The sequence below is a fragment of the Scyliorhinus canicula genome, chromosome 8 (assembly GCF_902713615.1).
Source record: "Scyliorhinus canicula chromosome 8, sScyCan1.1, whole genome shotgun sequence".
NCBI classification, from domain to species: domain Eukaryota; kingdom Metazoa; phylum Chordata; class Chondrichthyes; order Carcharhiniformes; family Scyliorhinidae; genus Scyliorhinus; species Scyliorhinus canicula.
In genome coordinates this window covers 51345742-51372917 of record NC_052153.1, presented here as the reverse complement: position 1 = coordinate 51372917, position 27176 = coordinate 51345742, and the positions used below count along the sequence as shown (strand labels likewise).

At 47.9% G+C, this 27176-nt stretch overlaps 1 protein-coding gene across 5 annotated transcripts in view; it reads right to left on the bottom strand.

Annotated features, from left to right (window-relative positions):
• The window catches only part of pax5 (paired box 5), a 296155-nt gene that overhangs the window by 62182 nt on the left and 206797 nt on the right, over positions 1 to 27176 (bottom strand). For 4 of the 5 annotated variants that reach the window (XM_038804548.1, XM_038804546.1, XM_038804547.1 and 1 more), the window contains one exon: positions 13311 to 13412. The exons of the other annotated variant lie outside the window; for it this stretch is intronic. In XM_038804548.1, coding sequence (XP_038660476.1) covers positions 13311 to 13412 — 102 coding nt within the window. The remainder of the gene's footprint in view (positions 1 to 13310; positions 13413 to 27176) is intronic. 5 annotated transcript variants of the gene reach the window in all.

The following is a 27176-nucleotide window of genomic DNA, read 5'->3' as shown; positions in this document are numbered from 1 at the left end:
TGGTTGACTTGCGGTTTGTCTTTGTTGTCAAACACTCGCTGTCGTGGTTTGTAAAAGTGTCACTGAACCAGTGCCCAAACCATTGGGTTTGAGCATAGCTCTCACCAAGATGGGTTCGACAAATGCAATGCTGAAATTTTTAACCACCGAGAACAATAACGAGCAGCCTTCACTGCCCGGCAGAACAACCCAATGTAGCAATGTAGAAGATTGAACTCCAAAAGCTCAAGGCTGATGCCCAAAGACAAATCCAGAAGATAAAAGACAAGTGGTAGGAAGAGAAAGCCCAATAGATCCATGCCGACTGTCATGACATGTGAAGCTTTTTTGAAACCATCAGAGCCATCTACAGACCAAGGTCAAATGGACAAAATCCCTTTTCCCACAAGAAGAAATGGCAACATTTTAAACAGCTCCTCACCTGTGAACTCATGGTGGCAGCTGTAACTCTCCAGGTTGTCCCCCTGGGCCCTGGGTAGAATCCATGGGTGAAACACCATTGATGGGAGAGCTGCAACAAGCAATCAAATGGATGAAAAGCACCAAAGCCTGCAGCCCCGATGGTGTTCCAGCTGTGGTCTTCATAGCTTTTGCTCACATCAAAACTTCATGCACTCATCTGACAGACTTGGGAGGAAATAGAACTCCCCCAATTTCAGAATGTGATAGTTGTAACTATCTTCAAGAAGGGAGATGAATCATGTTGTGGGAACTATTGAAGTATTTGCCTCTTGTCCATAGCACTCTTCTGAATCACCTGCTTTCTGTGGTTGAGGAAATCCCCTGAAGTTGAGGAAATCCCCTCCCACAGACAGAGTGTGGCTTTAGACCTGTCAGAGGGACCTCTGATACAGTCTGTGTTGCCAGACAAATCCAAGAAAGTAGTCAAGAATACCAGGGGCTACTCATTGCATTCATTAACCTGATTAAAGCATCAGATCTGACAGCTTCACACCAAACTTCTTGCTGGCTCCAGGTTTCTCCAGCTAATCAGCTATAGCAAGCATCAGCAATCAGACTGTCCAGCAGCTCTCAATGACAGAACTTCCTCCCACTTTGGGACAGAGGTCCCATGCACAGCTGGTTAAGGCCACCTGCAGCAATAGAGTAGCTCAGCTTGTGACCTTTCTAATGGGGGTCAGGGTGAGCACTATACCCCCATGTAAAATCCATCCCACCGTGCTAAACTCAGACCAGTGGTATTAGTTTATTTTTTTACATTGTTGTTTATGCATAATCCCTGATTTCCACTATTTTTTATTAAAAATTAGAAAAATAAAAATGCTGAAGTACTGGGCCTTGTTGCTTTGCAGTAATATTTGCGATTAATGCTTTGGGCAGCCACCAGAATATATTAAACTAACATGATCAAAATTGGTTTGCCATGTTTTTCTGATTTGGAGGTTGTGATTTACTACCTGTCCTCGCTGTTCCCGTTTGAGGTGGGCAGCACATAAATTTCATGCTGCTATCTCATTTAAATTATTGCACGGTAGGCCAAAATTCTGCTATGCTGCTGGTTGTCTTCGCAATGGGTCCTAATGGTTGCTAATGGCACATAATTATTTATTTTTGTCGTTCATGGGATGTGGGCATTGCTGGCTGTCCCATCATTTTTTGCCCATCCCTAATTGGCCTTGAACTGAGTGGCATTTTAAGAGCCAACTACATTGCTGTGGATCTGGAGTCAGATACAGGCCAGGCCAGGCAAGGATGATAGATTTCCTTCCCTAAAGGACATTAGTGGACCAAATGGGTTTTTACAACAATCGACAATGATTTCAAGGTCATCATTAGAGCAGAGAGACTGGTGAGTGAGCCTGAGAGAGAGCACAGAGAGAGACTGGTGAGTGGGCCTGAGGGAGAGCACAGAGAGACTGGTGAGTGGGGCTGAGAGAGAGCTCAGAGAGACAGGTGAGTGGGCCTGAGAGAGAGCACAGAGAGAGACTGGTGAGTGGGCCTGAGAGAGAGCAGAGAGACTGGTGAGTGGACCTGAGAGAGAGCACAGAGAGACTGCTGAGTGGGCCTGAGAGAGAGCACAGAGAGACTGGTGAGTGGGCCTGAGAGAGAGCACAGACTGGTGAGTGGGTCTGAGGGAGAGCACAGAGAGATTGGTGAGTGGGGCTGAGAGAGAGCACAGACTGGTGAGTGGGTCTGAGGGAGAGCACAGAGAGATTGGTGAGTGGGTCTGAGGGAGAGCACAGAGAGACTGGTGAGTGGGCCTGAGAGAGAGCTCAGAGAGACAGGTGAGTGGGCCTGAGAGAGAGCACAGACTGGTGAGTGGGTCTGAGGGAGAGCACAGAGAGACTGGTGAGTGGGCCTGAGAGAGAGCACAGACTGGTGAGTGGGTCTGAGGGAGAGCACAGAGAGATTGGTGAGTGGGTCTGAGGGAGAGCACACAGAGACTGTTGAGTGGGCCTGCGAGGGAGGACAGAGACTGCTGAGTGGGCCTGAGAGAGAGCACAGAGAGACTGGTGAGTGGGCCTGAGAGAGAGCACAGACTGGTAAGTGGGTCTGAGGGAGAGCACAGAGAGACTGGTGAGTGGGCCTGAGAGAGAGCACAGAGAGAGACTGGTGAGTGGGCCTGAGAGGGAGGACAGGGAAATGGTGAGTGGGACTGAGAGAGAGCACAGAGAGACTGGTGAGTGGGCCTGAGAGAGAGCACAGAGAGAGACTGGTGAGTGGGCCTGAGAGGGAGGACAGGGAAATGGTGAGTGGGCCTGAGAGAGAGGACAGAATGATATTTGAATGTGCCCAAGAGAAACCCTCAAATAGCATTCTAAAGCACTCAAAATTTGATGTTACAGGGAATCATAGAATTTACAGTGCAGAACGAGGCCATTCGGCCCATCGAGGCTGCACTGGCCCTTGGAAAGAGCACCCTACCCAAGCCCACACCTCCACCCTCCCTGTAACCCCACCCAACCCAACCTTTTTGAACTCTAAGGGCAATATAGCATGGCCAATCCAACTAACCTGTCCATCTTTGGAAGAAGGTAAGTGATTAGTTGGTGAGTATTTTTCTCATTTGTTCTCTAAACTAGTGTATTCATTCAAATTTGGAACTGGAAACTAAAATTTCAGCCAGGGTAGAATTAAAATGAGCATTAACATAGCAGGTTTGAGCTATTGCTTGCTGACTAGATCAGGCTTGGCAGGCCTTTTCATGTCGGGAGCCACATTTCAAATTTCTTTCACTCGGGACTGATGAGCAAATTTCGGCAAAATAAAATTTGGCATATTATTAAACATGAATTTCAAAAAATAAGTTGAAGAAAAGAAACAACATGACTTTAGTAGGACTGAATATCGCATCAGCGAGGGGGGCTGGAAGATCCCACCCAGAGAGTTCAGGATACTAGGTCAGGATATCTGGAAGACTAGACCACTCTCAAACAGACACTCAATATTAGAGACTGGTTGGAGTAACAATTACTCTGAAGGAGTGCAGTCCAGACCATACCACCAATGGGAAGGAACTCCACCAGAAGGAAAAGCAAAGGTAAAAATGCAGTAGTTAAAGCAGATTCCTGGTCGGTGGACAGAGGGACACTTCTGTTACTAGCTCATTATTAGGATTTCGGTTTAATTGTCCAGTTGTGCTGACATTCGAGTTTATCTACCTGGCCAAGATCTTCCCCCCATTTGGACATAGAGGGTGTCGCCTTGAACTGGTGCTGCTCTGTCTCATGATGGTGACTGCCTCCACCACCTTTTACCTTCCTCCTGTCACCCATCAACACCCACCTCCCCATTCCCCAATGTCTCCATTACTCTCCCCCCGATCACCCTTGAGCCTCCCCACATCACCATGTACCGTACATGGTGAATTTGGACATGTCTTCCTGCCCCCCTGAGCCCACCTCCGACACCGTGACTACGCCCACCTGATTTTCCCCATTCCTGTAATCATGTCACCATTCCTGTCCCCCTCAATGACCCCCCCCCCCGATGAGAAATATGCTACCCTTGCCAAACCCTGACCGTATCACCCCGCTGCATCCCACTTCCCCCCTCTCATAGTCACTCTCCCTTGCTATCATCAGCAACCTCGGTCCTCCCCTTCCCCCCCCCCCCCCTTACTCCACCCACACAACCCCACCCTTGCTTCTCATCCGGCCCCCACCTCTTCTCCTCTGGACACATCCCGCCTTCTCCCCTGGACAACACTCCACTCTCCACTTTGTGCCTTGCAACCACACCAACCCACACGGCAGCATTTCCTCTGGATCTTTACTCCCCTTCATGTCCTCACGTGCACCAAGAAAATCAGCTCCCATGGTGCAGCCAGCTTCGACTGAGAGGTTCGTGCTTTAAAATTCTTCGTCACCGAGTAAATTCCTGTTGGTGAGGTGACAGATTTGACGCGGCCAAACAATTCCACTCTGTTGGAGTTTTAATTATCAGGGATGAGGTGCAAAAATGGTTCCTGCTCAGCTTCAGTGGGAAACCCAACCCACCATTAACCCGCTATGAATGTCGGGAGGGACGTTCCCCACCAGATTTCCAGCCGTCGGGAAACCGAGTTTTTTACTCTCCACCATTTTTTGCTCCCCTCCTTGCCATAAGTCCCACTGATGGCAGGAGGGGGCAATTCAGCCCATAAACTGGGATAATGTCAGAGCACAGGATAAGGAGGAGAAGGAATTTTAGAAATGTATTCAGGAGAATTTCCTTGATCGGTATGCCTTCAGCCCAAATAGAAAACGGGCATTGCTGGATCTATTGCTGGGAAATGAGCCAGGCCAAATTGTGCTAAGTATCTGTGGGAACACTTAGGTAAGAATGATCATGGAATCATAAGGATTATCCTGGAAATGGAGAAAATCAAGCAACAATCTAAAGAATGTCTAGATTGGAAAAGGGCTATGTGAAGTGATCTAACCGGGCTAAAATGGAATCAAACATTGAGAGGGAAAACTGTAACAGAATGATAGGTGATTGTGAAGGAAGAGATGCTTCAGGTACAATAAAAACTGGGTATATTCCAACAAGGGCAAAAGTGAGAGAAGCCAAAAACAAGCCTCTTTATGTGACAAGGGAAATAGAGATTATGATGAAACAAAGAATGATGCATGTCAGCTTAATTCTGCAATTGAGAACCAGACCAAATACAACAGATTGAAAGGAAAGGTGAAGAGAATAATAAGACTCGCAAAGAGAGAAGGTGAGAACAGAATGGTAGTTTACATCATAAGGAACCCCAAAATGCTCCAATAGTAATTGGGTAGTTAAGAGTTGGAGTGGGGACTATTCAAGACAAAGAAGATGATATACACTTACAGGAGCAGGACAAGGCTACAATATGCAATGGGTACTTTGTGTCATTGTTTATGTTTTAAAATTCAACATAGCCGTGGACAGTTTTCTTCACTGAGATTCTCCCTATTGCAGTGCAGCTCTGTCAATGACCAGTCCCCTTTTTCTAAACTCCAATTTTGCTCATCCAGTGAAATTATGTGGAGGGGCTGAGAGACTCCTCCCCCCCTCCCCACTTCACCCCCTGGAACAAATTGATATGACTGATTTATTTGACTGGAACTAGCCAAACTGCCTGTCACAAAGTGCCCCAAGATGCCTCTTCTGGATGTAAGTACTTCAGGATGGGAAATCTGACAAATGAACCAGGCTGGTGAATATGGAACTGACAGCTCAACCATTTGCATGCTAATTTTCACGTTGCTTAACTTGCCAGTAGACTGTAGCAGTGAGCCGCTCTTGCCTGTTTTGAAAAAAATGCTTGACTGATTTAGTTGAGGTAACGAGCAAATTATGGTAATTGTGTTATTACAAATGCACAGAAATTTCAGAAAACAATTTATTACTAGTTTGATGAATACTGATTGCCATTAGCTTTAGTGTTTTTCCCACCTTAGGACATTTTTTTAAAGAGGCTTTTTGGCTAAAATCACATGGTTAAATGACAGGAAACAGCACAAGCTTTCAGACAAAGTGAAGGTAAAATTGGTCTTAGTCATAACCTTGGTGAGGTAGACTCGCAGCGAATTGAGTGTCCATTTTGCTCCGCCATGGATTTCATTTTCCAGTTGAAGTCAACACATGAGAAAATTGGGCACAGGTTTAAAACAGGCTGAAAATCACTGTGAGTAAATTAATCTCCAGTCTCTGTACCTTTTCACTTCACAAACGTGCTCTGTCAGTTAGAGAAGAATCTCACTCACAGATGGCATTTACTGGGGATCACAAGCAGACAGTCACATTGAAAACTATGGGCAAAATGATCCCTTGGTACATGTGGGTGACATTCCACACTGGGAGGATGCATATGCTCTATACCAGAGCAGGGTGGACCGAGAAAGGACTGCAGGACTGAAACTGCAAATTTAATAAAGAATTTCTCCCTGATCTTGTGGGAATGGGCTGGGAATTCTGCAGAGTGATTATGTCTATTTCATTTCTTTTCAATCACACTATTTCAAACATTTTTTAAAAAGGTACATTTTGTTTTGGAAGGCGTGTAATAATTACTAACACAAATAACCGGTCTTCTCAAGGGCAATTAGGTTAATGCCCACGTTCCATAAAATAATTTTCAAAAATAGACTCACAGCTGTAAGTATCGTAAAAATAAAAAGCTTGCGAGATGTTTGCATGGCGGAGGCTTCTGCTGCGTCGTTGGCCCCTCCATGGCCAACTGAGACATTGGCTAGCTACTTGACGGAAGAATTTCAGAAGCGCGGCAAGTGGTCACTGAGGGCATGGAGAAGGCAATGGAAGGGGCTTTGGCTCCTATTTGGGTGTCTCTGGAGCAAGGTGCAGCGATACAAAAGGTGGAGGTGATGCTCTCAGACGATAGTGACCGGATTGTCTCCCTGGAGGCTGAGATGGCATTACTGGTGGAAGAGCGTAAAGCATTGAATGCCAAGGTGAATGATCTGGAGAACCGCTCCAGATGGCAAAATTTAACAATCGTTGGGCTGCCGGAGGGTCTGGAAAACTCAAATTCTATGGACAATATGTCCAAGATGTTTCGAAAGCTGGTGGGGGATCGGGGCTTGCCGTCCCCTCCCAGATTGGAGTAGGCCCATCAGCCACTGGGCCAGAAGGCTAGATCTGGGGAGCCAACATTGGCGTTCATCGTCAGCTTTCACAGGTACCAAGACAAGGAATGGGATCATCGCCACTGTAGATGGGAGGGCTACACCATCAGGATATATCAGGATGTGGGAACAGAGCTGGTGAGAAGATGTGCAGCGTTCAGTAAGACCTAGGCCTCGCTGCACAAGTGTAACTTGAGATTTGGTGTGATGTATCCAGCTCGTTTTCGGGTACTTGCAAAGGAGAGAGAGATTACTACTTTGATACACCGGAGGAAGCAAATTAGTTCATCAAGAAGCATGGTCTAAGAAATTAGATGTTTGGTCTTTGTTAGGTTCATCTGTATTTATTGTGAGATTTTTGTACTGTGGGGGAGGGCATGGGATTGTTATGGGGCTTTGTTGTTAGGTGTTTTTACTGGGCAAAGTTGGGGTTTGTATATTGTACGGTGTAGATTGGGTGTTTATTTTCCTCTAGTGTTCTGTATTAAAGTTTGGTATGGGCGGGGTTGATTGCCGGTAGACTGTTGAGTTGTTTTTGATTTTGTCCTGCACGCGGGTCCCCCTGCTAGCTGTATAGATAGTTACCGGCAGCAGAGAAGAAGGCATATTTGCAGCTTGTTACAGTTGCAGTGGTTATTTTTTTTTATAAAGGTAATGATCGTCGGTTTTTTGCTTCTGTTTTGTTCAGGTTTGGGGATTTGGTCTTCTGTGGATTGTTTATTTGGTAATCGGGGTGGGGTTGGGGGAGGGATAGACTGCTGACGGTGATGGTTTATTTGTCTTTGCGCTCGATCAATGGGCATGTGGTAGCCATCTTGGGTGGATGCCGAACTGGTGCCGGCTGAGGCATTGTTGGATTGCCTCCCAGGGTTGGGGTGTGAACGGGATAAGAGGGCCCTTGTCCGGCTGGGAACTTGGAATGTAAGGGATGTTTGCGCAGCCGAAAGATTTGAAGGCTGATTTGTTTTCTTTTAAGAGGAGACCCATTTGAAAATCAAGGTTCAAACAAAGTTGTGGAAGGGCTGGGTGTGGTAGGTTTATCATTTGGTTTTTGATTGTAGGGTGCAGGGAGCTCTGTGTTGATTAATAAGAGGGTGTTGATCTGTTATGTTACTATTGGCAGCAAATATTGATAAGGTGTGGGGGTGGCTCAGGGATTCGGAATCTATCTGGGGGCAGATGGAAGAGGGTGAATCTGAGGGCCCTGATTACTGCTCCACACCCGTTTTCCCCGGCAAGATTCACTTCGAGCTCGGTGGTGAAAGTCACTTTGAGGATTTAGAACCAGTTTAGGCAGCATTTTAAATTGGGTTCCGTGCCACTGCTGGTTTCAATTTGCAGTAATCATGGCCGGGCTTCACTGCATCAATGGGCCTTCAGGCCCAGGCATTCACCCCTTCCTAGGGGGCTAGTACGGCGCAGGGGTGGTGTCTGCCGCTCCAGCACTCGAAAGCCGGCGCGCCACAGCCGGCGCGGGTCCGCGCATGCGCACCATGGCCAGCGCAGGCCCGCGCATGGGTTGCTGTCTCCGCGCCAGCCCCTGGGCGGAGGAACATAGAAGCCCCCCTGGAATTAGCCCGCCCGCCGATCGGTAGGCCGCAATCTCGGGCCTGGCCACCTTGGAGGCCCCCCGCCTTCCCCCGCCGGAGTCAGATCCCGCCCTCCCACCAGGATGGCCCCCGCAGCCAGAACTCCGAGGTCCCGCTGGGTAGGACCATACGTAGCCCACACCGGCGGGACTCGGCTGAACTCGATGGGCACTCAGCCCGGCGAGGTGTGGAGAATCGCTGGGTGGGGGGGCGCTTTCAATGGCCCCTGACCGGTGCAGTGGCGACCCCATGGGTGTAATTGGCGCCAATTCTCCGGTCGCGGTCGGAGAATCGGAGGCCCGGCGTCGGAGTGGCGTGGCGAGATTCTCGTGCCCCCCCGCTGGAGAATCCCAGCCCATAGGTTTGTGCATCTGCCTTATAATCATTGTTTAGGTCATGGGAGAGGGAGGGGTTGGTGAAGTTTCGGGACATGTTCCTTGAAGGTAGGTTTGCTGGTTTGGATGAGCTTTTAGAGAAGTTCCAGTTCTCGAGAGTGAACGTATTCAGGTGCTTGCAGGGTCGCGACTTTCTAGGTAAGGAATTTCCTTAATTTCCCCTGACACCATTGCCCTTGCTTTTGGACAGGGTCCTGTCCTTGGCCAGGTTAGGGGAGGGTAAGATTTTGAATGTTTATGGACCGATGTTGTCGACGATGTTCGTCAGAAGAAGTAAAAGGAAAATGGGAGAGTGAACTGGGTTTGGATTTTGAGGGGGGGGGGGGGGGGGGGGGGGGGCAGTGTGGAGTGAGGCTCTTCACCGGGTCAACTTCATTTCCTCACGTGCGAGGTTCAACTTGAACCAGTTCAAGCTGGTGCACGGGGCACACTTGACCAGGGTGCGTATGTGTCAGTTCTTCTCAGGGGTGGAGGATAAATGTGAGTGGTGCCCTAGGGGGCCGGCGAATCATACGCACATGTTTTGGTCTTGCCTCAAGCTTGTTAGTTTCTGGGTCTCCTTTTTCAATCGTATGTCAGAGATGATGGGTATTCAGCTGATGGTAATGGTGGCCATTTTTGGAGTAAGGTAAAGTTGCCATAGTCCCAGTCAGCTCTCCCCTTGAGGAGGTGGTGATTAAACCTGAGGACAGCACAGTGGCCTAGTGGTTAGCACAGCTGCCTCACGGCGCTGAGATCCCAGGTTCGATCCCAGCTCTGGGTCACTGTCCGTGTGGAGTTTGCACATTCGCCCCGTGTTTGCGTGGGTTTCGCCCCCACAACCCAAAAATGTGCAGAGTAGGTGGATTGGCCACACTAAATTGCCCCTTAATTGGAAAAAATTATTGGGTAATCTAAATTTTTTTTTTTAAACGAAAAAAAACTGAGGATCACCACACCTCAGGTGAAGGGCAAGGTTGAATAACCTCAACTGGCACAGGAACTGAACCCGCGCTGCTGGTCTTGCTCTGTATCATGAACCAGCTGTCTAGCCAACTGAGCTAAACCGGCCCTCTACTTTTCAGACTCGGCGGTGTTGTAGACGGGGTGAAGGCGGGTGATCTGATCTTTGCCTCGTTAATAGCCCGGAGGAGAGTTCTGCTTGGGTGGAGGTCACCGGTGCTGCCTACGGCCTCGGCCTGGCTGGGGGACTTGATGGAATTTTTGTATCTTGAGAAGATCAAGATCATGAGGGGGTTGGTGCAAGGGTTCTACTCGAGATGGCAGCCTTTTATCTCCTTTTTCAGGGAATTGGTTACCGTCAGCTATTAGGGAGTGGGGGGGGAAGGGGTAGGGAGTGGGGGGGAAGAGGGTTGTCCTTTTGTTAAGGTTTTGTTTGCTTTGTGGATGGCTGAGGGGGGAGGGAAGGGTGGACAAGGGTTCGGGGTTGTATAGTTTATATTGGGGTTTGCTGTACTGTTGTTACTTTGTAACAATGAAAATATTTTATGAATAAAGCTATTTAAATGTATATATTCTATCAACATTAATTCTGAATCTGTTAACAGGATGGTTGAATGTTAAAGTGAGAGACAGACACACAGGAGACAGATGTAAAGGAAGGAAGAAAGGAAAACAAAGGAAGAAATATAAAGGTCACACACACAGACACACACACACAGACACACAGACACACACAGACACACACACAGACACACACAGACAGACACACACAGACAGACACACACAGACAGACACACACACACACACAGACACACACACAGACACACACACAGACACACACACAGACACACACACAGACAGACACACAGACAGACACACACACACACACACAGACAGACACACACACGCACACAGACACACGCACACAGACACACGCACACAGACACACGCACACAGACACACACACACAGACACACACACACAGACAGACACACCCACACAGACACAGACACACACACAGACACACACACAGGCACACACACACAGACACACACACACAGACACACACAGACAGACGGACACAAACAAACACACATACACAAACAAACACACGGCCACAGACACACAAAGACACAGACACACACACAGACGGATACAAACAAACACACGGACACAAACAAACACACGGACACAGACACACAAAGACAGACACACACACACAGACGGACACAAACAAACACACGGACGCAAACAAACACACGGACACAGACACACAAAGATACAGACACAATTGCACACACACAGACTTACACACTCAGACGCACACACTCAGACGCACACACTCAGACGCACACTCAGGCGCACACACTCAGGCGCACACACTCAGGCGCACACACTCAGGCGCACACACTGGTGCACACACAGAAGCACACTCAGGCGCACACACTCAGGCGCACACACTCAGGCGCACACACTCAGGCGCACACACTCAGACACGCACACTCAGACACACACACTCAGACACACACACTCAGACGCACACACTCAGACGCACACACTCAGACGCACACACTCAGGCGCACACACTCATGTGCACAAACTCAGACACACACACTCAGACAGACACTCAGATGCGCACACTGAGGCGCACAGTCAGGCGCACACACTCAGGCACACACACTCAGACGCACACACTCAGACGCACACACTCAGACGCACACAAGACACACACACTCAGACACACAGACGCGCACACACAGCACACAGACATACAGCACACAGATAGACACATACACACAGACACACACACACACACAGACATACAGCACACAGACATACAGATACACACAGACACACACACACACAGACATACACAGATACACACACGGATACACACACAGATATACAAACACACACATTCACACAGACAGACACGAGATGGAAAAATAGAGTGTCAGACATATATGACCCTGCCGGCCACAGGAATTGTGGGCATCACAGAAAATTTGATGAACCAGCAAAAGGTGCATTGACTTTGGGCTGGAATTTCCGGTCCCACAGCGACTGAGACCTGGAAATCCTGCCGGTAGAATTCCATACGATATCAAACACAGAACAAGACCAGTCCACACCAGCATTTATGCTCCACTAATACCTCCTTCCATCTTTCCTCATCTGACATGTATCAGTATTTTTCTTCTCTCACATACCTATCCCACTTCCCTTAAATACGTGTATAATATCTGCCTCAACTGCTTCCTGCAGTCGGGGGTTCTGCATTGGCTAAAGAGGTTTCTTTTGAATCCCCTATTTAATTTGCAGATGACTGTCCGATATTGACGGCCTCTGGTTTTGCTCCTCCCCTCAAGTGGAAACATTCTCTCTGCGTCTACTCTATCGGAACCTTCATAATGTTAAATGCCTCTATTAGGCCACCCCTCAGCCATATCCGTTTTAAGAGAAAGAAAATGCAACTTGTTCATCCTTTCCTGGTAAGTATAGCAATCCTAGTGCCACCTTTGTAAAAAAAAAACATCTTCTCAGCAGCCACTCCGATTCAGTATATCCTTTTAACAATCCAACAAGCAGAAGTGTGCGCAATATCCAAATGTGAGAAAATCAGGTTCAGCATAACATCTCTGCTTTTCAATTCTATCCCTCTAGAAGTGAACGTTTGCTTTTTTATGGCCATATTAACCACATCATTTTAGTAATTTGTGCTCCCAGATTCCTTTGTTCCTTCATCCTATTCAAGTTCTTATTTTCCAATGTGTGACCTCCTTATTTTTCTCGGTTGCAATGGCTGGCTTTGCAGTCAGTCAGTAAACTAGTGTTTGGCTTATTATTGTTCATGTAACACTGAGTCATATCATTAATAAATAGCACTGAAAACTAATTTGTTAAGGGTCATTTAAAAATAAAATGCATGTTTTCATTAAAAACAAATTACCGGTCTTCTTAAAGGACAGCTGGGCTTCTGAGTCCTGTTTAATGACTAGATTTTCTACCCACATCACTATCTTGAACATCAAACCCTTTTTCTGTCGCTGAATGTTGAACGTCCCAGGAGATTAGTAAGTCTGACAGTTAAGTGAAAGAAGAAATATTAGAGATGTATCTAAGTGTTTTATCCCTGTGGAGAAGTGTCTAACTGTATAGAGGTTAATGAGACCAGTGTCTTCGCTCCTTCTCCCAGTGCTTTCTCAGCCAGTAACAGTAAAAGAGTTCCTTCTCTCCTGTGAACACACACAAAAAACCGATACATTTCACAGAGCTCCCCTTAAAGCCAGCACTCTGCTCCAGTGGCCGGATTTCACACTCACCGGGCACCATCCCTGTCAGTGTTGGGGCTGGATAACTGCCCTGTGCAGCAGGGGGCACATGCGGCGGGTAGCCAGGAAGAGTCGTACTGGCCAGATCGCGACCTGGAAAACAAAACAAAATGTACGAGGCTGAGACAAGGTCTTCGATATGTCTCTGACATTAACGCCCACGGCTCCTGCGGTGATCAGGTTGCCCACACCACCAACACTGTGAAAGCTGCCTGGAACGACGACCTCTGGAGCTGACGTCAGGTGGTCTTTCTAGGTAGGTGGTCTCTGAATGCAGATCCATAGACTGACTTATCATTGAGGCTGACATGACTCCAGGTAAAATGAGGTAAGCACTACTAAACCATGAAGAGAGGATATAGATGGGATACCGTGAAATGATAGACACAGGATATGATTAGGCTACTGACAAAGGTAGAATAGTTAAGTATGTCTGTTCCTATAAAGGACTACACACCTAAACCACCATTTGTTATCAATGGGTACCCACCTGAGATGTGTTGTGTGAGGAATTTAATGCTCAATATTTCTGTTCCCATGATGGGGCACATACCTGAGCAATCTTTACTATAAAGAGGTACACAACTGACATGCCTGTTACAGTAACAGGGCACACACCCAAAGTGCCCGTTATTTTCGGGCGGAGCACACAGTCTAAACACCTATTTTAAAATGTTACACATCCCAAATGTCTGCTATTATCAAGGGGTACATACTTAAGTTGGTATGAAGGGATCATAGCCAAGAGACCTGTTGTTACGAAGGGTACATACCCAAGCCACCTGGTATAAAGAAGTTCATACCGAGATGGATGTCAATGTCATTAAAAAGGGATGCACATCCAAACGCCTGCTGTCATGAATGGGTCCAAACTCAAGATGCCTGTAATGAACGATATATGCCCAACATTTCTGATTTTACCAGGACGTACCCACAGGAGGCTCCTGCTGCCATGGAAGGGTATGGGTATGCACTGCAGATGCCTGTTGTTATGATACATCTGAGATGCCTGCCCTTATAAATAGATGCACACCCTAAATGCCTCTTCATATGAAGGGGTGCACAGTAAAATGTAACAAACTGTCTTTTTCTACAGATGAAAAAATGAAAATGAAAACCGCTTATTGTCACGAGGAGACTTCAATGAAGTTACTGTGAAAAGCCCCTAGTCGCCAGATTCCGGCGCCTGTCCGGGGAGGCTGGTACGGGAATCGAACCGTGCTGCTGGCCTGCTTGGTCTGCTTTATAAGCCAGCGATTTAGCCTTGTGAGCTAAACCAGCCCCTGTCAGTTTCCAGTATTTACTGTTTGTTTCCTTTATGGGCAGCACGGTGGCACAGTGGTGAGCACCGCTGCCTCACAGCGCCAGGGACCCGGGTTCAATTCCAGCCTTGGGTCACTGTGCGGAATTTACACATTCTCCCTGTGTCCGCGTGGAGTTTCCTCCGGGTGCTCTGGTTTCCTCCCACAGTCCAAAGGTGTACAGGTAGGTGGATTGGCCATGATCAATGTGCGGAGTTCAGGGATAGGGAGTGGGCGTAGGGTGAGTGCTCATTCTAAGTGTCGGTACAGACGTGATATTTGTCATGATAAATTGCTCCTTAGTGGCCAAAAGGTTAGGTGGGGTTACTGGGTTACGGGGATAGGGTGGGGCCTACGGCTAGAAAGGGTGCTCTTTCAGACAGTCAGTGCAAACTCAATGGGTTGAATGGCCTCCTTCTGCATTGTAGTCATTTGAAGATTCTATTCTATGATTTTTATTTCACAAAGGCCAATGGCAGATTGGGGATTCTGGGAACAATAGCAACCCTTGCCAAAGCTGGATGTGCATTTATATAAATGTGAGTCTCCAGCCATGTTGGGACTGTGTGCTGTCGTCTTACAGCTCTGGTTGGCATTGACTGGAATCACCAGATACCAATCTACACCACCAGTATCTGCATGATACGGTACAATGAACAATTCACTCACCAAGTTAATAGGATGGCAAGTGAAGCAATTACTAATGTGATGACTAGTAATGATGCCTGGGCAGCTGGAAGCTTTGCTGAGGCTTACTGTTGATGTTCTAGCTTGCATCTGATGACTAAATTGTTACTATACCATGGGCATTTTTTCCAGTTTAGTCTTTCATACAGTTATTAGAAGGATCCAAACCCTGGGTTCTAGTATGTCCTACGGGCACAAGAGCCGATAATTATTGAGTCCAATTATTAACAGCTTTAGTGAAGTTTTAGTTGCATATTAATGTGTATCTGGTGCTAGGGCTAATGTTGTTATTGCTCTTTTTATCCCATTCTTTGAATTAAATAGTTCACATTCCTAGCCCCAGCATCTGGTTTTCAGTCCGGTTTTTCAGCCAGTAAGTGAAAGAAACTGATTCCATCAGAATGATGTCACAATTGCCCAGAAACCGGTAACATTCATACTTACCTGAGTTGAGCAAAAGCAGATTTTGTTTGATTCTTCCAAGGGGATGTGGCCCATCCCTAATTACCCTTGAGAAGGTGGTAGTGAGCTACCTTCCTGAACCGCTGCAGTCCATTCAAATGTCCGATTAGAGTCACTTTGAGTTTGATAACTGGCTTTATTTGCCCGTTGCTACATCACGAAAGGAGGACAAAAAATTTGCTCTGTTCTATCTATGAAGAAAGCTTAAAGGACTGTTTCTTATGACGCTCGGATTCAATTTTGCCCTCTTCTGGCAGCTTAATCAAGGATTCTCTGCAAAGCCCTCAGAGGATTTAGTATAGCACAAATTCACAGGAGACTGTTTAAGAGTGGCACCGACAAATTGAAACGGACACTGACAATCGGCACAAGGAAATATGCTTCTGCAGATTCGAATTTCAAATGCCTTTCACTGATTCCACCCGATTAACTCATTGGGCTAAAAACAAGCAAAGAAGTGTCTGGGGAACAGAAAGCTCGCTGGATCTACAAACGTCCACAGATAGCTCTTCTACCACTACGAACACGGCTACTTGCAGACTAAAAGGGCAGTGCTGTAGCACACAGACAGACGGACACAGGCACACATTCACACAGAAAAAGAGATTTACAACAGTTGTCTCAGTTCTCACATTAGCAACGCCTCAGCAAGTATACAACATATGACTAACTTTTCACTCAGGTCGACAGTTAAAGTCCCATCATATCTAAGCAGAGAGGGGAACAACTGGGATTATTCCGCATTGACAGTGTTGATGATAAATGCCTCTCCTGGGTGTGTTGCAGAAAAATACAACAGCATTTGATTCAATCGGCATTTTCTCCCCTCTCTTGTAAAAGCAAGCATTTATCCGTGTTGTTTTCCATCAAGTTGCCCATCTTGCTTCCCTCAAATGGTTCGACAAATAACTGTAGCATGTGTGGTGATACTGAACCATATAAATCCCAGCTTCCATCGCTGGTCTGTGCTCGGATTACACAATTTCAAATTCTGCCACAGCTAAAGTTATAGCATTTCCCACATTACAGTAGTGACTACACTTCCAAAGTACTTCATTGATTGTAAATGTTTTGGGATGTCCTAAAGTCACGGAAGGTGCTCTACAAATGCAAGACTTTCCTCTTCCCTTTCTAATAAGGAGCAGATTTCACAGGCAATGTATCTTGGGAAATTGCTGGCATTTAGATCACGACGATGGCATGATGGCAAAGTGGTTAGCACTGCTGCCTCAAAGCACCAGGGAGCTGGGTTCAATTCCGGCCTTGGGTGACTGCATGGAGTTTGCATATTCTCCCCGTGTCTGAGTGGGCTTCCTCTGGGTGCTCCCACAGTCCACAGATGTGCAGGTTAGAAGGATAAGCCATGCTAAATTGGCCCTTAGTGTCCAAAGATGCGCAGATTGGGTGGTGTTACGGAGCGACAGGGATAGGGCAGCGGAGAAAGCCTAGCTAGGGTGCTCTTTTGGAGGATCGGTGCCGATTCGAAGTACCGAATGGTCTTCTTCTGCACTGTTGGGAATCTATGATTCTATGACATTTGATAGATTAAATCATGATCACCAGGATCAGCAACCTAACAACATAGCTTTGAGATAATTGGCAAAGGAACCAGTGACAAATGAGGAGAATTTTCTTATGCAGCATGATTTTCCTTAAATTTTAATTAAAAAATTAAGTTCCCATAAGCATATGGGTTTACAATCCAGACAACCGACTTCAGTCTTCACCAGATGTCTATCCAAGGGATTAATTTTTTTAAAATCTGTTTTCAAATGTTAACAATTAAACACATGGCCCCAACAAAGGCCTAATGAGGCTGGAGCCTGATTTTCCCGGAAGCCCTCGGGGGATATGCGCTCACCCGCTGAAAGGGGGCAGGGCTTCTGAGGACTTCTGGTATAAAGCTGGCCGGCTCACACCTTGCCGACATGCACTCAGAGTGGTTGGTATGTGAAAGCTTCTGTAGAAAACTCCAATAAACCTATTGTTTATCCAGAAACCCAATATGGACGCCTTCTTTTGGTGTTGGTCATAATACTGGCGACGAGGAAAAACTAACGGCCCTCTGTTGATGCTGCGGCCTTCCTCCTGGACCACCTCCTGGCCCCCAGTTGCAGGTTAGGACCTACGATCCGCTACAATGCCTTTATTCAGCTGCATGGATGCATTCAGTGCCTGTGTTTAAGGATGGACCTGTTATGCAGAATGCATGTGCTATTGTTTTCACGCCAATGACATTATGGATGACGAGGGCAGGTGGTGATATTACTTATGACTTGTGGAGGCCAAAAGTACAGGGTGATCCGTAATCTCATGTATCCTGTCGCACCAGACACCCACACTTTTGAAATCGATGGACGACATTTCAGCCCCCCCCCCCCCCCTCCAGTCCTCAGCCAACGGTACAATCTGAATAATGCAGAGCGCCCCCCGGGTAAGTCGGTGGCAGACTTCATGACCTGGCTATGCTGCCTTGCCCAGTTGTTTGAATTCAGGGCCTCTCTAGACAATGCTTTGCAGGGTCGTCTTGTCTGGGGCATCGGCGATGCCAAGACCCAGAGAAGGTTCCTGGGCAAGTCCGCTTTGATGCTGTCGCAGGCACTGCGGATTGCCATGCCTCAGGAGAGCGTGGAACACGGCGCTCAGGAGATCCAAGGCTTGGAGTGGGGATGCCCTGGGATGGGGACACTATGTGGCAGACCCCCCATCGGGTTGCGCAGCCAGCGAGGCCTCAGACAATGGCCGCTGTTCCGCCCTCCACAGCAGGAAGCTTTTGTTGGTAGAACCGTGGGTGACAAGCCAAAGTGTGCAACATGTGGCTGCCGGTAGCGGCGGACAGCCGGGACCCCTGAGGTTCCGTCGCCCAGGTCGGAATCGGTGCCGGTCTAGAGATTGGACTTAGCGCCTGGATACTCCGAATGAAGAAGAGGTCATGGTGCAACTCCATTGCTTAGTGGCACCCCCGCATTGCCCCCATCCGCATCCCTATGCAGGTGAATCGACACTGACTGCATAAGGAGCTGGACACTGGGGTGCCAGTGTCGGTCATAGGCCAGACCACTTTTGACCATATCCACCAAGGGGTCCGAATGTTAACGTTGGCCTCCACCTCAACTCATCTCGGACGTATATAGGGGAACAGTTGCTGATTCCAGGGACAGTGAGGACCCCTGTCGTCTATTATCCCAATGGGCCAAATGGCCTCCTTGAGGTACAGTGGTTGCATCATTACCTCTGGATTCAGATGCTCTGGTTTCAGATCCAACGACAGGACTTGTCAGCCACAGAAGGAGCATTTATAATGCAGTTCAATGGGCTGATAATCAGCTTGTGAATCCTTCCATCACTTCCCCACTATTCCCTAAAGGGGAAAAAGTGTGTGTGTGAAGATATGCATAAAAAACTGCGGAAGGGGTCAGTCTGGCCAATGAGCCCATTCGGGCTCGCCACAAGCAAAATTTAGCTGGCCCCATTCCCTTGCAGCTCTGAAGGTTTTTCCTCTTCAGATCAACCCTTTATATCCTCCCTAAACTGCAATGTTCAGAGTTGGAGAAAATGGGTGCAATCCACCAGCCAAGCTGCCCGAAAAACAGCGCGCCATGGTGCAACGCGGCCGGTAAATGATGGGAGGCCCCACTCCCAGGATCTATCCGGCTTGTTATGCCTCGCGAGATCTAACGCGATCCCGCGAGACGTAGCGATGTGAAGCCCCCCCAATTGTGGACGGCAAATCTGCATATTCGAACGAGGCAGCTATTTTCACTCTAATATGCAATTCCCTGAGGTAACTAAGGCATTGGGATCCATCTCCTTCGCCTTGGAGACCTCAGGCAAGCGCCATTCAGGGCTAGTCTCCACAAACTGCAACTAGATGGAACGGCACTCCTGGGAGTCTCCCAAGGGATCAGAGGTCCTCTGGGCAGGGTGGCATCCAGGCATTGCTGGTGCCACCTGGGCACCTTGGCACTGCCACCTGGGTGCCAGCCTGGCACTGCAAGGGGCCCAGGTAACACTGACAGGGTGTCAAGCTGGCGATGCCAAGCTGAGGTTTTTTGCACAGCGGTGATCAAGCCGGGGGGGTCCTGCGCGGGCGTGGGAGAGTGCAGGGTTCCTGGGGACCCCCTCATTGTGACTTAGTGCTTGGCGGGGTTCGAGGGTCGTGTCAGGAGCTCAAGAGATCGGGTCGCCATTTTAGAACGTTCCGGCGAATAGAGCTCCTCATTGCAGAAACGGGGCTGAGTGCAGCCTCATGTGTGCGTTCCCCGCTGAGGCCCCATATCTAGCTGGATGGGCGTTATATAGCGGGGTGTTTCTCGGCACTGAGAACACAGGGAAACATGCGGCAAATGCACTTGCTATGGAACTCTGATCCTATTTGGTTAGATATGGCCCAATATTCCAATTGAAGCCAAACCAATGTTATATAAAGGTTCATCAAGGTTTCCTTGTTTTTGTATTCCATTCCCCTATTTATAAAGTCAAGGATCCTGTAAGCACTTTTTCAACCTGCCCTGCTACATACAATAATTTGTCCACATATACTCCTAGCTGGTCTCTCTATCGTGCTGAACTCCCTTTAGAATTGTACCCTTTAATTCATATTCCCCCCACCTCATTCTTCCAACCAAAATAAATGTAATCTGTCACCAGTCTGCCCATTCCACCAGCCTATGTCCTCTACTATGTCTTCCCATTCACTTACTTTAATATTCTGAAATTTCTAGACATGGATTTTTGTCTGCGACTCGGGCACGCAGAGTCAGCAGAATCCCCGGGTCCGTTAACACAACTTTTAAAAAGGGCTTCCCAGACGGCAGATTTTTCAGTCAGGGGCATGGGCTATAACAGAAGTCGGGGCAAGTGACCCCAGAAGTAGTGAGGAGGATACTGGGTGTGGAGACCAGTTAGGTGGAAGGCCTGCCTCGAGGCTCAGTCACTGTGTCCAAATTGTTTTTAAAGAACAGAACATGAAACATCCTTCCAGCCCTTAGCCCCCCCTCCAAGTCCCCAAACCCCATACATGACAACCCGTGCCGCCTCATGCACTTTACTGACCCCCATGGCCTCTTTCTTCTCCATTTCAATCTATGCCCCTGTACCCTCCCCATGGTCGTTCATATCCTCCGTGCCAACCTCATTCCCTGTACCCAATCCCTTGGCCCTATATAACTATGCCAACTTAGTGGTAACCCATGACCCCACATACCACCTTTTGCCCTTGCACCTACCATACCAACTCATCCAGTAGTTGCCATGGGGAGATCACAGCACCCATGCAAATATGAGATGAAGGTAAATATTTATAAAGTCAATATTCTAAGGCTGGATTTTTCACTCCCCCCTCACCCACCCCCACTCTCATGGAGAGACCACCACGGGAGATTCATCGGCCCAGCCTAAAGACCACTGACTTTCAGTGGGACCAGACAATTCCAATGGCCGGCAGGGCCAGAAAATCCCGCCCTAACCGTCTATTGCAGACTTTACCATATTGAAAAAACACATTCACAAAAACCCATTTACAACATTTACATTCCTTCAATTACATAAAGCCTTGTAACAACAAATATTTCACTCAAGTCCCTAATCCCTGGTAACAAGGATTGGAATTTATAGTTCCACTTCAAAGAGTCTGTAACCACTTGTAGCTGTGAACCAAACTGTGAAATGACAGGGACCGTACCATGATAACGCATTGTTGTGAAATCAGCCATGCCAGTAATGCAAGCCCTCAGGATTTCATCAACAGACTGAGCAAGCAATTTTTCTGAAAACACCCCAGATATTTTTTTAATTTAAAGGGAAGGGCTTTTAAATGCCTTAATAGCTTGCCAGCTCCCTTTAGCAAATGCTTTTGGCAGCATCTCTTGACATTTTTGACAGGTCCTCTTGACGCCTTTGATGGTTGATTTTGATATGGCTGTTGACAGTCCCAATGAGCTTGACAGTTAATGAGCTAATGCACATTCTACACACATTCATGCTTATTTGTAACTATCCCAAAGGCACGTGACCTTCACCAAACTGCACCTGACCACCCCAAAAGTGTCCCAGAAACAGATCCAAAGGGATACTTTCCAATCCAGAGGGACACCCTGGCTATCCAACGAAATTGACAAATTTCAGACCTGCTCTTACCAGGCCTACACTGCACACTTCAGGTTTCAGAGTCCTGGGCTACCAAAATCCAACTTCAGTAGAGGCAATTGATTATTTAAATAGCCAGCTGCCTTTGAGAAAGGTGCATGTGCAAAACATGAACTGCCTCAATTCGCACTCCTGCCAAACTAGGAAGTGCCGTGCTCAGGTGTGGGTCTTATGAATTTTAGGCCCATTTCTTCTGCCATTTGCACCACAATGGAGAGGCTCTCCATCATGCCATGGTCTCCAAGCCTGAAAATGCCCAGAATGCACTCACTGGGAACAGCAGACCATTGAGTCACTGTAATTGCCTGCAGCGTTACTGGATTCTGGTGGGTCAAGAAAATCAAACTTCAGCATTCTTCCTGTTTTCCATCAAATGCGTTCTGCAGGTAAACACGGGTGAGCATAGGCTTAGCTGTTATGCCCCTCTCTTATTGTCAAATAGCTTAAATAGTCTGGGCTTCCAGGTGAATGAGGTACCATGGATTTACTGTCAGGCATTAAATTAAGTCTTATTGTCAGTCATCATGTTTAAAGAACATAGAAAGAGGAATGCTTGGACTGATAGGCCTGATTAAGTTATTAGTCAGCTGAAATATGATTGGTTAACACTGAGCGCTTGGCTCGGAAGCTGGCACAATCTTTATTTCAATGCTCATGTGAATAAAGAGCAATGGAAATATATCAGAATCCATATATCCATATTTATGGTTGCATTGCTCATGATTGGTACTCCTGTCCAATGGGGTGGCGATCTCCGCAAAACATTTAGTTGTCCTTCTGCTCACCAAGCCTCCTACTCGGCGCTTTGAGTCAGGCAAACGACATGACTGCATAAAAGGACCTTTGTTGCAGAAAAAAAACTAGAGCTCAAACCGCTGGGTGAAAAAACAGTGGGAGGGAGGAGGGTGTGACCTCATGTATGGCAAGCAGGGATAAGCCGGCAGAAGAACATCCTGAAAATTCTACTGTGATAGAAGGTGGCATCAATAAAGTCTTCAGCAAGGCTCTACATCAGTGTGCGGAAGCACAGTTGCTCAGCGCTCTGCTGCTGCTTCTACATTTTCAGTGTTCACGTTGAGTTCCTCCACACATTATCTCATTAGTGTTGGATGAAACAGCATTAACATACATTCAACTAGACTGCTTTCGATGGCAAGATTACTCTTTCTGACAAGAGGTCTGCACTTTATCTGCACTGGATGGCACTACAAGTACTAAATGAAATCAGTAGTGAGAATAGTGCTGACCCAAGGACTGGGAGGGCAAAACTAATACCTCTCTGCATTAAATGTTGATAAGGTAGACACAATTACCAATCACATAATACGTTGCCTGGAATTACCTGCTGAAGATTGAGGGAAGGGTGGGGGGCTAGGAACATTACAGTGGCCATGTTATGACCTAGAGAGGAGGTAGGTAATAATGAGTATTCCAGCAGATTACGGGCATTGCGTAGAAGTAGTCCAACAAATGAAAATAAAGCATTTTGTATTAATCAATCATACCCAGCACAGTAAATGAGAGCTAAGGAAAGGCTTCCTTAAAACAATAAGGCTGTGCAGTTAATAAAAAATATAATGATGAGGATACATTGCAAACCATACAATGATAAATCAGCCCAGTGTATTTAACCAATTCTATTCCGCCTTCTTCATTCATTCAAGTTTTTATCCTCTAATTGGCTTGCCACATTTAATTTTATCAGTCTCACACCACTGCCACTTGGAATTCTGTGAACCCGCTCATCCTTGGAACTTCTCCCATTTCAGGACACAACTAAGTAAATGGTCCAGGCCATTATTTAATTCAGGTCAAATAACGTTGATCTTGTCTCTCCTCAGCCTTAAAACCTTTCCTCTAATTTTTTCCCTAATCCGTGGGCAGCACAGTAGCACAAGTGACTAGCACTGTGGCTTCACAGTGCCAGGGTCCCAGGTTCGATTCCCCGCCGGGTCACTGTGTGGAGTCTGCACGTTCTCCCCGTGTGTGCGTGGGGTTCCTCCGGGTGCTCCAGTTTCCTCCCACAGTCCAAAGACATGCAGGTTAGGTGGATTGGCCATGCTAAATTGCCCTTAGTGACCAAAAAGGTTAGGAGGGGTTATTGGGTTACTGGGATAGGGTGGAAGTGAGGGCTTAAGTTGGTCGATGTAGACTCGATGGGCCAAATGGCCTCCTTCTGTACTGTATGTTCTATGCTCTAATCCCATTTCTCCAATGAAGGAGGATTCAGGGCCATACCAGCCTTGTAGGAATTTCCCATCACCTCCACGGTAAGTGTTGTTATAAATATTCAACATAGACTGGGTGACCATCTGGCAGATCCCTCTCCATTCAGTTTGTAAGCATGACCCAAGCTTCCTGTCACCTTTTATTTGAATTCTCTAGCTTGCTCCCACTCTGACCTCCCTGTCCTCAACCTCCTGTAGTATTCCAAACAATCTCAAGGAACAGCACTTTACAGTCTTCTGGAACAGAATCGAGTTCAACAATTTTAAATCATAACACTTGCCCTGTTTTTATTTATTTTCTTTTAGTTGGTTTATTTTCCTATATTATTTTCCTTTTATTTTTACTTCTGAACAGTTGTATATGACGCTGCCATTCACACCTCCTCTAGACACATCTTTTGTTTCTTTACTTGTCCCATTACCAGTCCCTTTGTCCTTGCACCATGAAGCCTTTAATCTCTTCGCTCCTCACAGACCTTCCCTTTTTACTCATGTCTCCTTTCACTTTCTCAAAAATATATTCCGATCTCCTGCCAGTTCTGAAAGATCAAAGACCGAACACCTTGGGCTGAATTTTCATGGAGTCAGTGAGACTCATTGGAGGTGTGGAAAAGCCAGCCGGGACCTAATTCCACGATTCCCGATCCTGGGCGGGATTCTCCGATCCTGGGGCTAAGTGTTTTTGTTTTTTAATAATTTTTATTGAAAAATTTTGAATTCATACAACAACAAACCATAATAAAATACCAAAAATAACAATAATATTAGCAATCATAAATATTTGCCCCACCTCCATGAACAAAACAGCATTTTAACAACAACACAAATTAACACAATATTAAGTTACATAATAGAAACTACAATAAGGAACAATGAGGAGGAAGAGTTGACTCTCTCCAAGGCATCCGCCCAAGTTCCGTCCTCTATCTGCTCCCCGAGTTCCTCCTCCCATTTAGCCTTCAGCTCCTCCACTGACGACTCCTCCACCTCCTGCATTACCTTATAGATGTCAGACACCTTCCCCTCTCCGACCCACACCCCCGAAAGCACTCTGTCCATCGTCCCCCGCGGGGGCAGCAAAGGGAATCCCTCTACCTGTCGCCTAGCAAACGACTTTACCTGCAAGTATCTGAACATGTTCCCTTGGGGAAGCCCAAATTTATCTTCAAGTTCTGGGGCTAAGTGTTGACACCATCATAAATGCCAGAGCGTTTTACGACGGCGTCATCTGGCCCCTAGGAACAGCGATCCTGTGCCGCACAGGGGGCCAGCACGGCATTCGAGCGCTTCATGCAGGTCCAGCTGCCGAAGCGGGCATCAGCACAGCTGGCACGAGTTCGCACATGCACGTGGGTTGCCGTCTCCGCGCCAGCCCCGACGCAACATGGCGGAGACCTATAGGGGCCCGGCATGGAGGAACATCGGCCCCAACTGGGATAAGCCCGCCCGCCAATCGGTAGGCCCTGATCGCGGGCCTGGCAAACGTGGAGATCCCCTTCCCCCCCCCCCCCCCCCAACCAGGCACACCACCGCAGCCAGAACGCCGAAGTCCCACTGGATAGGACCTACCCGGCGGGGCGGGGGTTCCCGGCAGAGCAGAGTGGCGCCAACCACTCCGGCGTCGGGTCTCCCCAAAGGTGCGGAATTCTCTGCACCTTTAGGGGCTAGGCCCGCGCCGGAGTGGCTCCCGCTCCCCCAACTGGCGCCAAAACTGGCCCCAACAGCCTTTGGGGCCACGCCGCCCGGCGTCGGGGCTGGCCAAAAGGCCTTCGCCGGTCGGTGTGAGTCCGCGCATGCGCCGGAGCGTTAGCGGCTGCTGATGTCACCACTGGCGCATGCGCGGTGGAGGGGGTCTCTTCCGCCTCCACCATAGTGGAGACCGTGGCGGCGGCGGAAGAAAAAGAGTGCCCCCACGGCACTGGCCCGCCGGCCGATCGGTGGGCCCCGATCGTGAGCCAGGCCACCGTCGGGGCACCCCCCGGGGTCAGATCGCCCCGCACCCCCCCCAGGACCTCGGGGGCCGCGCCGCCAATCCCGCCGGCACAGAGGTGGTTTAAACCACATCGGCGGGAGAGGCCTGACAGCGGCGGGACTTCAGCCCATCGAGGGCCGGAGAATCGCCGCGGGGGGCCCGCCGATTGGTGGGGCGCGATTCCCGCTCCCGTCGATTCCCGGGTGGCGGAGAATTCCGGCCACGGCGAGGGCGGGATTTATGCCGACCCCGGGCGATTCCCCGACCCTGCGGGGGGTCGGAGAATTCCGCCCCAGATCAGAGAGCAATAGCTTCCAATCAAGCTATGTTTTCCCTGGGAGCACAGCTGTTTCAGCACTCTAATGAATGTCTGGTTGCGTAACTAAGACTTGACTAATGAACTTTGAAGTGCTTGCAACTTCTGCTATTGAAACTTTACAGGTCCTAGGTAACTGACACTTTTATTGGGCTGTAGTAAAAACAATTTTTATGAATGAATGATTTTTGAAAGCTTTTTTGACACATCCTATGGTTGCTATATGGTGGTGAAAAAGTGCCGCTACTTAGCATGGAGATCATGTAGGACCATAGTGGGTGGGCAGGGCCACATAGGTTGGCCTGGGTAGTATGAGAAGGGGGCTGTGGGAGAGGATGAGGTGGGATGGGGTGAGTGTGGGTGTTGAGAGTGTATGAGATATAAGGGCTGGAGGGCCTTACTATTTTTATTGTAACTGAAGTCCCAAAGCCCCAAGGCGGACATTTTAAATGGTATCCTCCGGATGCTCCGGTTTCCTCCCACAAGTCTGGAAAGACGTGCTGTTAGGTAATTTGGACATTCTGAATTCTCCCTCTATGTACTCTATGAACAGGTGCCAGAATGTGACAACTAGGGGATTTTCACAGTAACGTCATTGCAGTGTCAATGTAAACCTACTTGTGACAGTAAAGATTATTATTAGTCATCCAGGTTGCAGTGTTTGAAACCGTACAAACAGATTTTTCCTTACAAATGTCCTTAGGATGTGGAAAATGCTGACCCAGTAATGTTTATTGCAAGTCC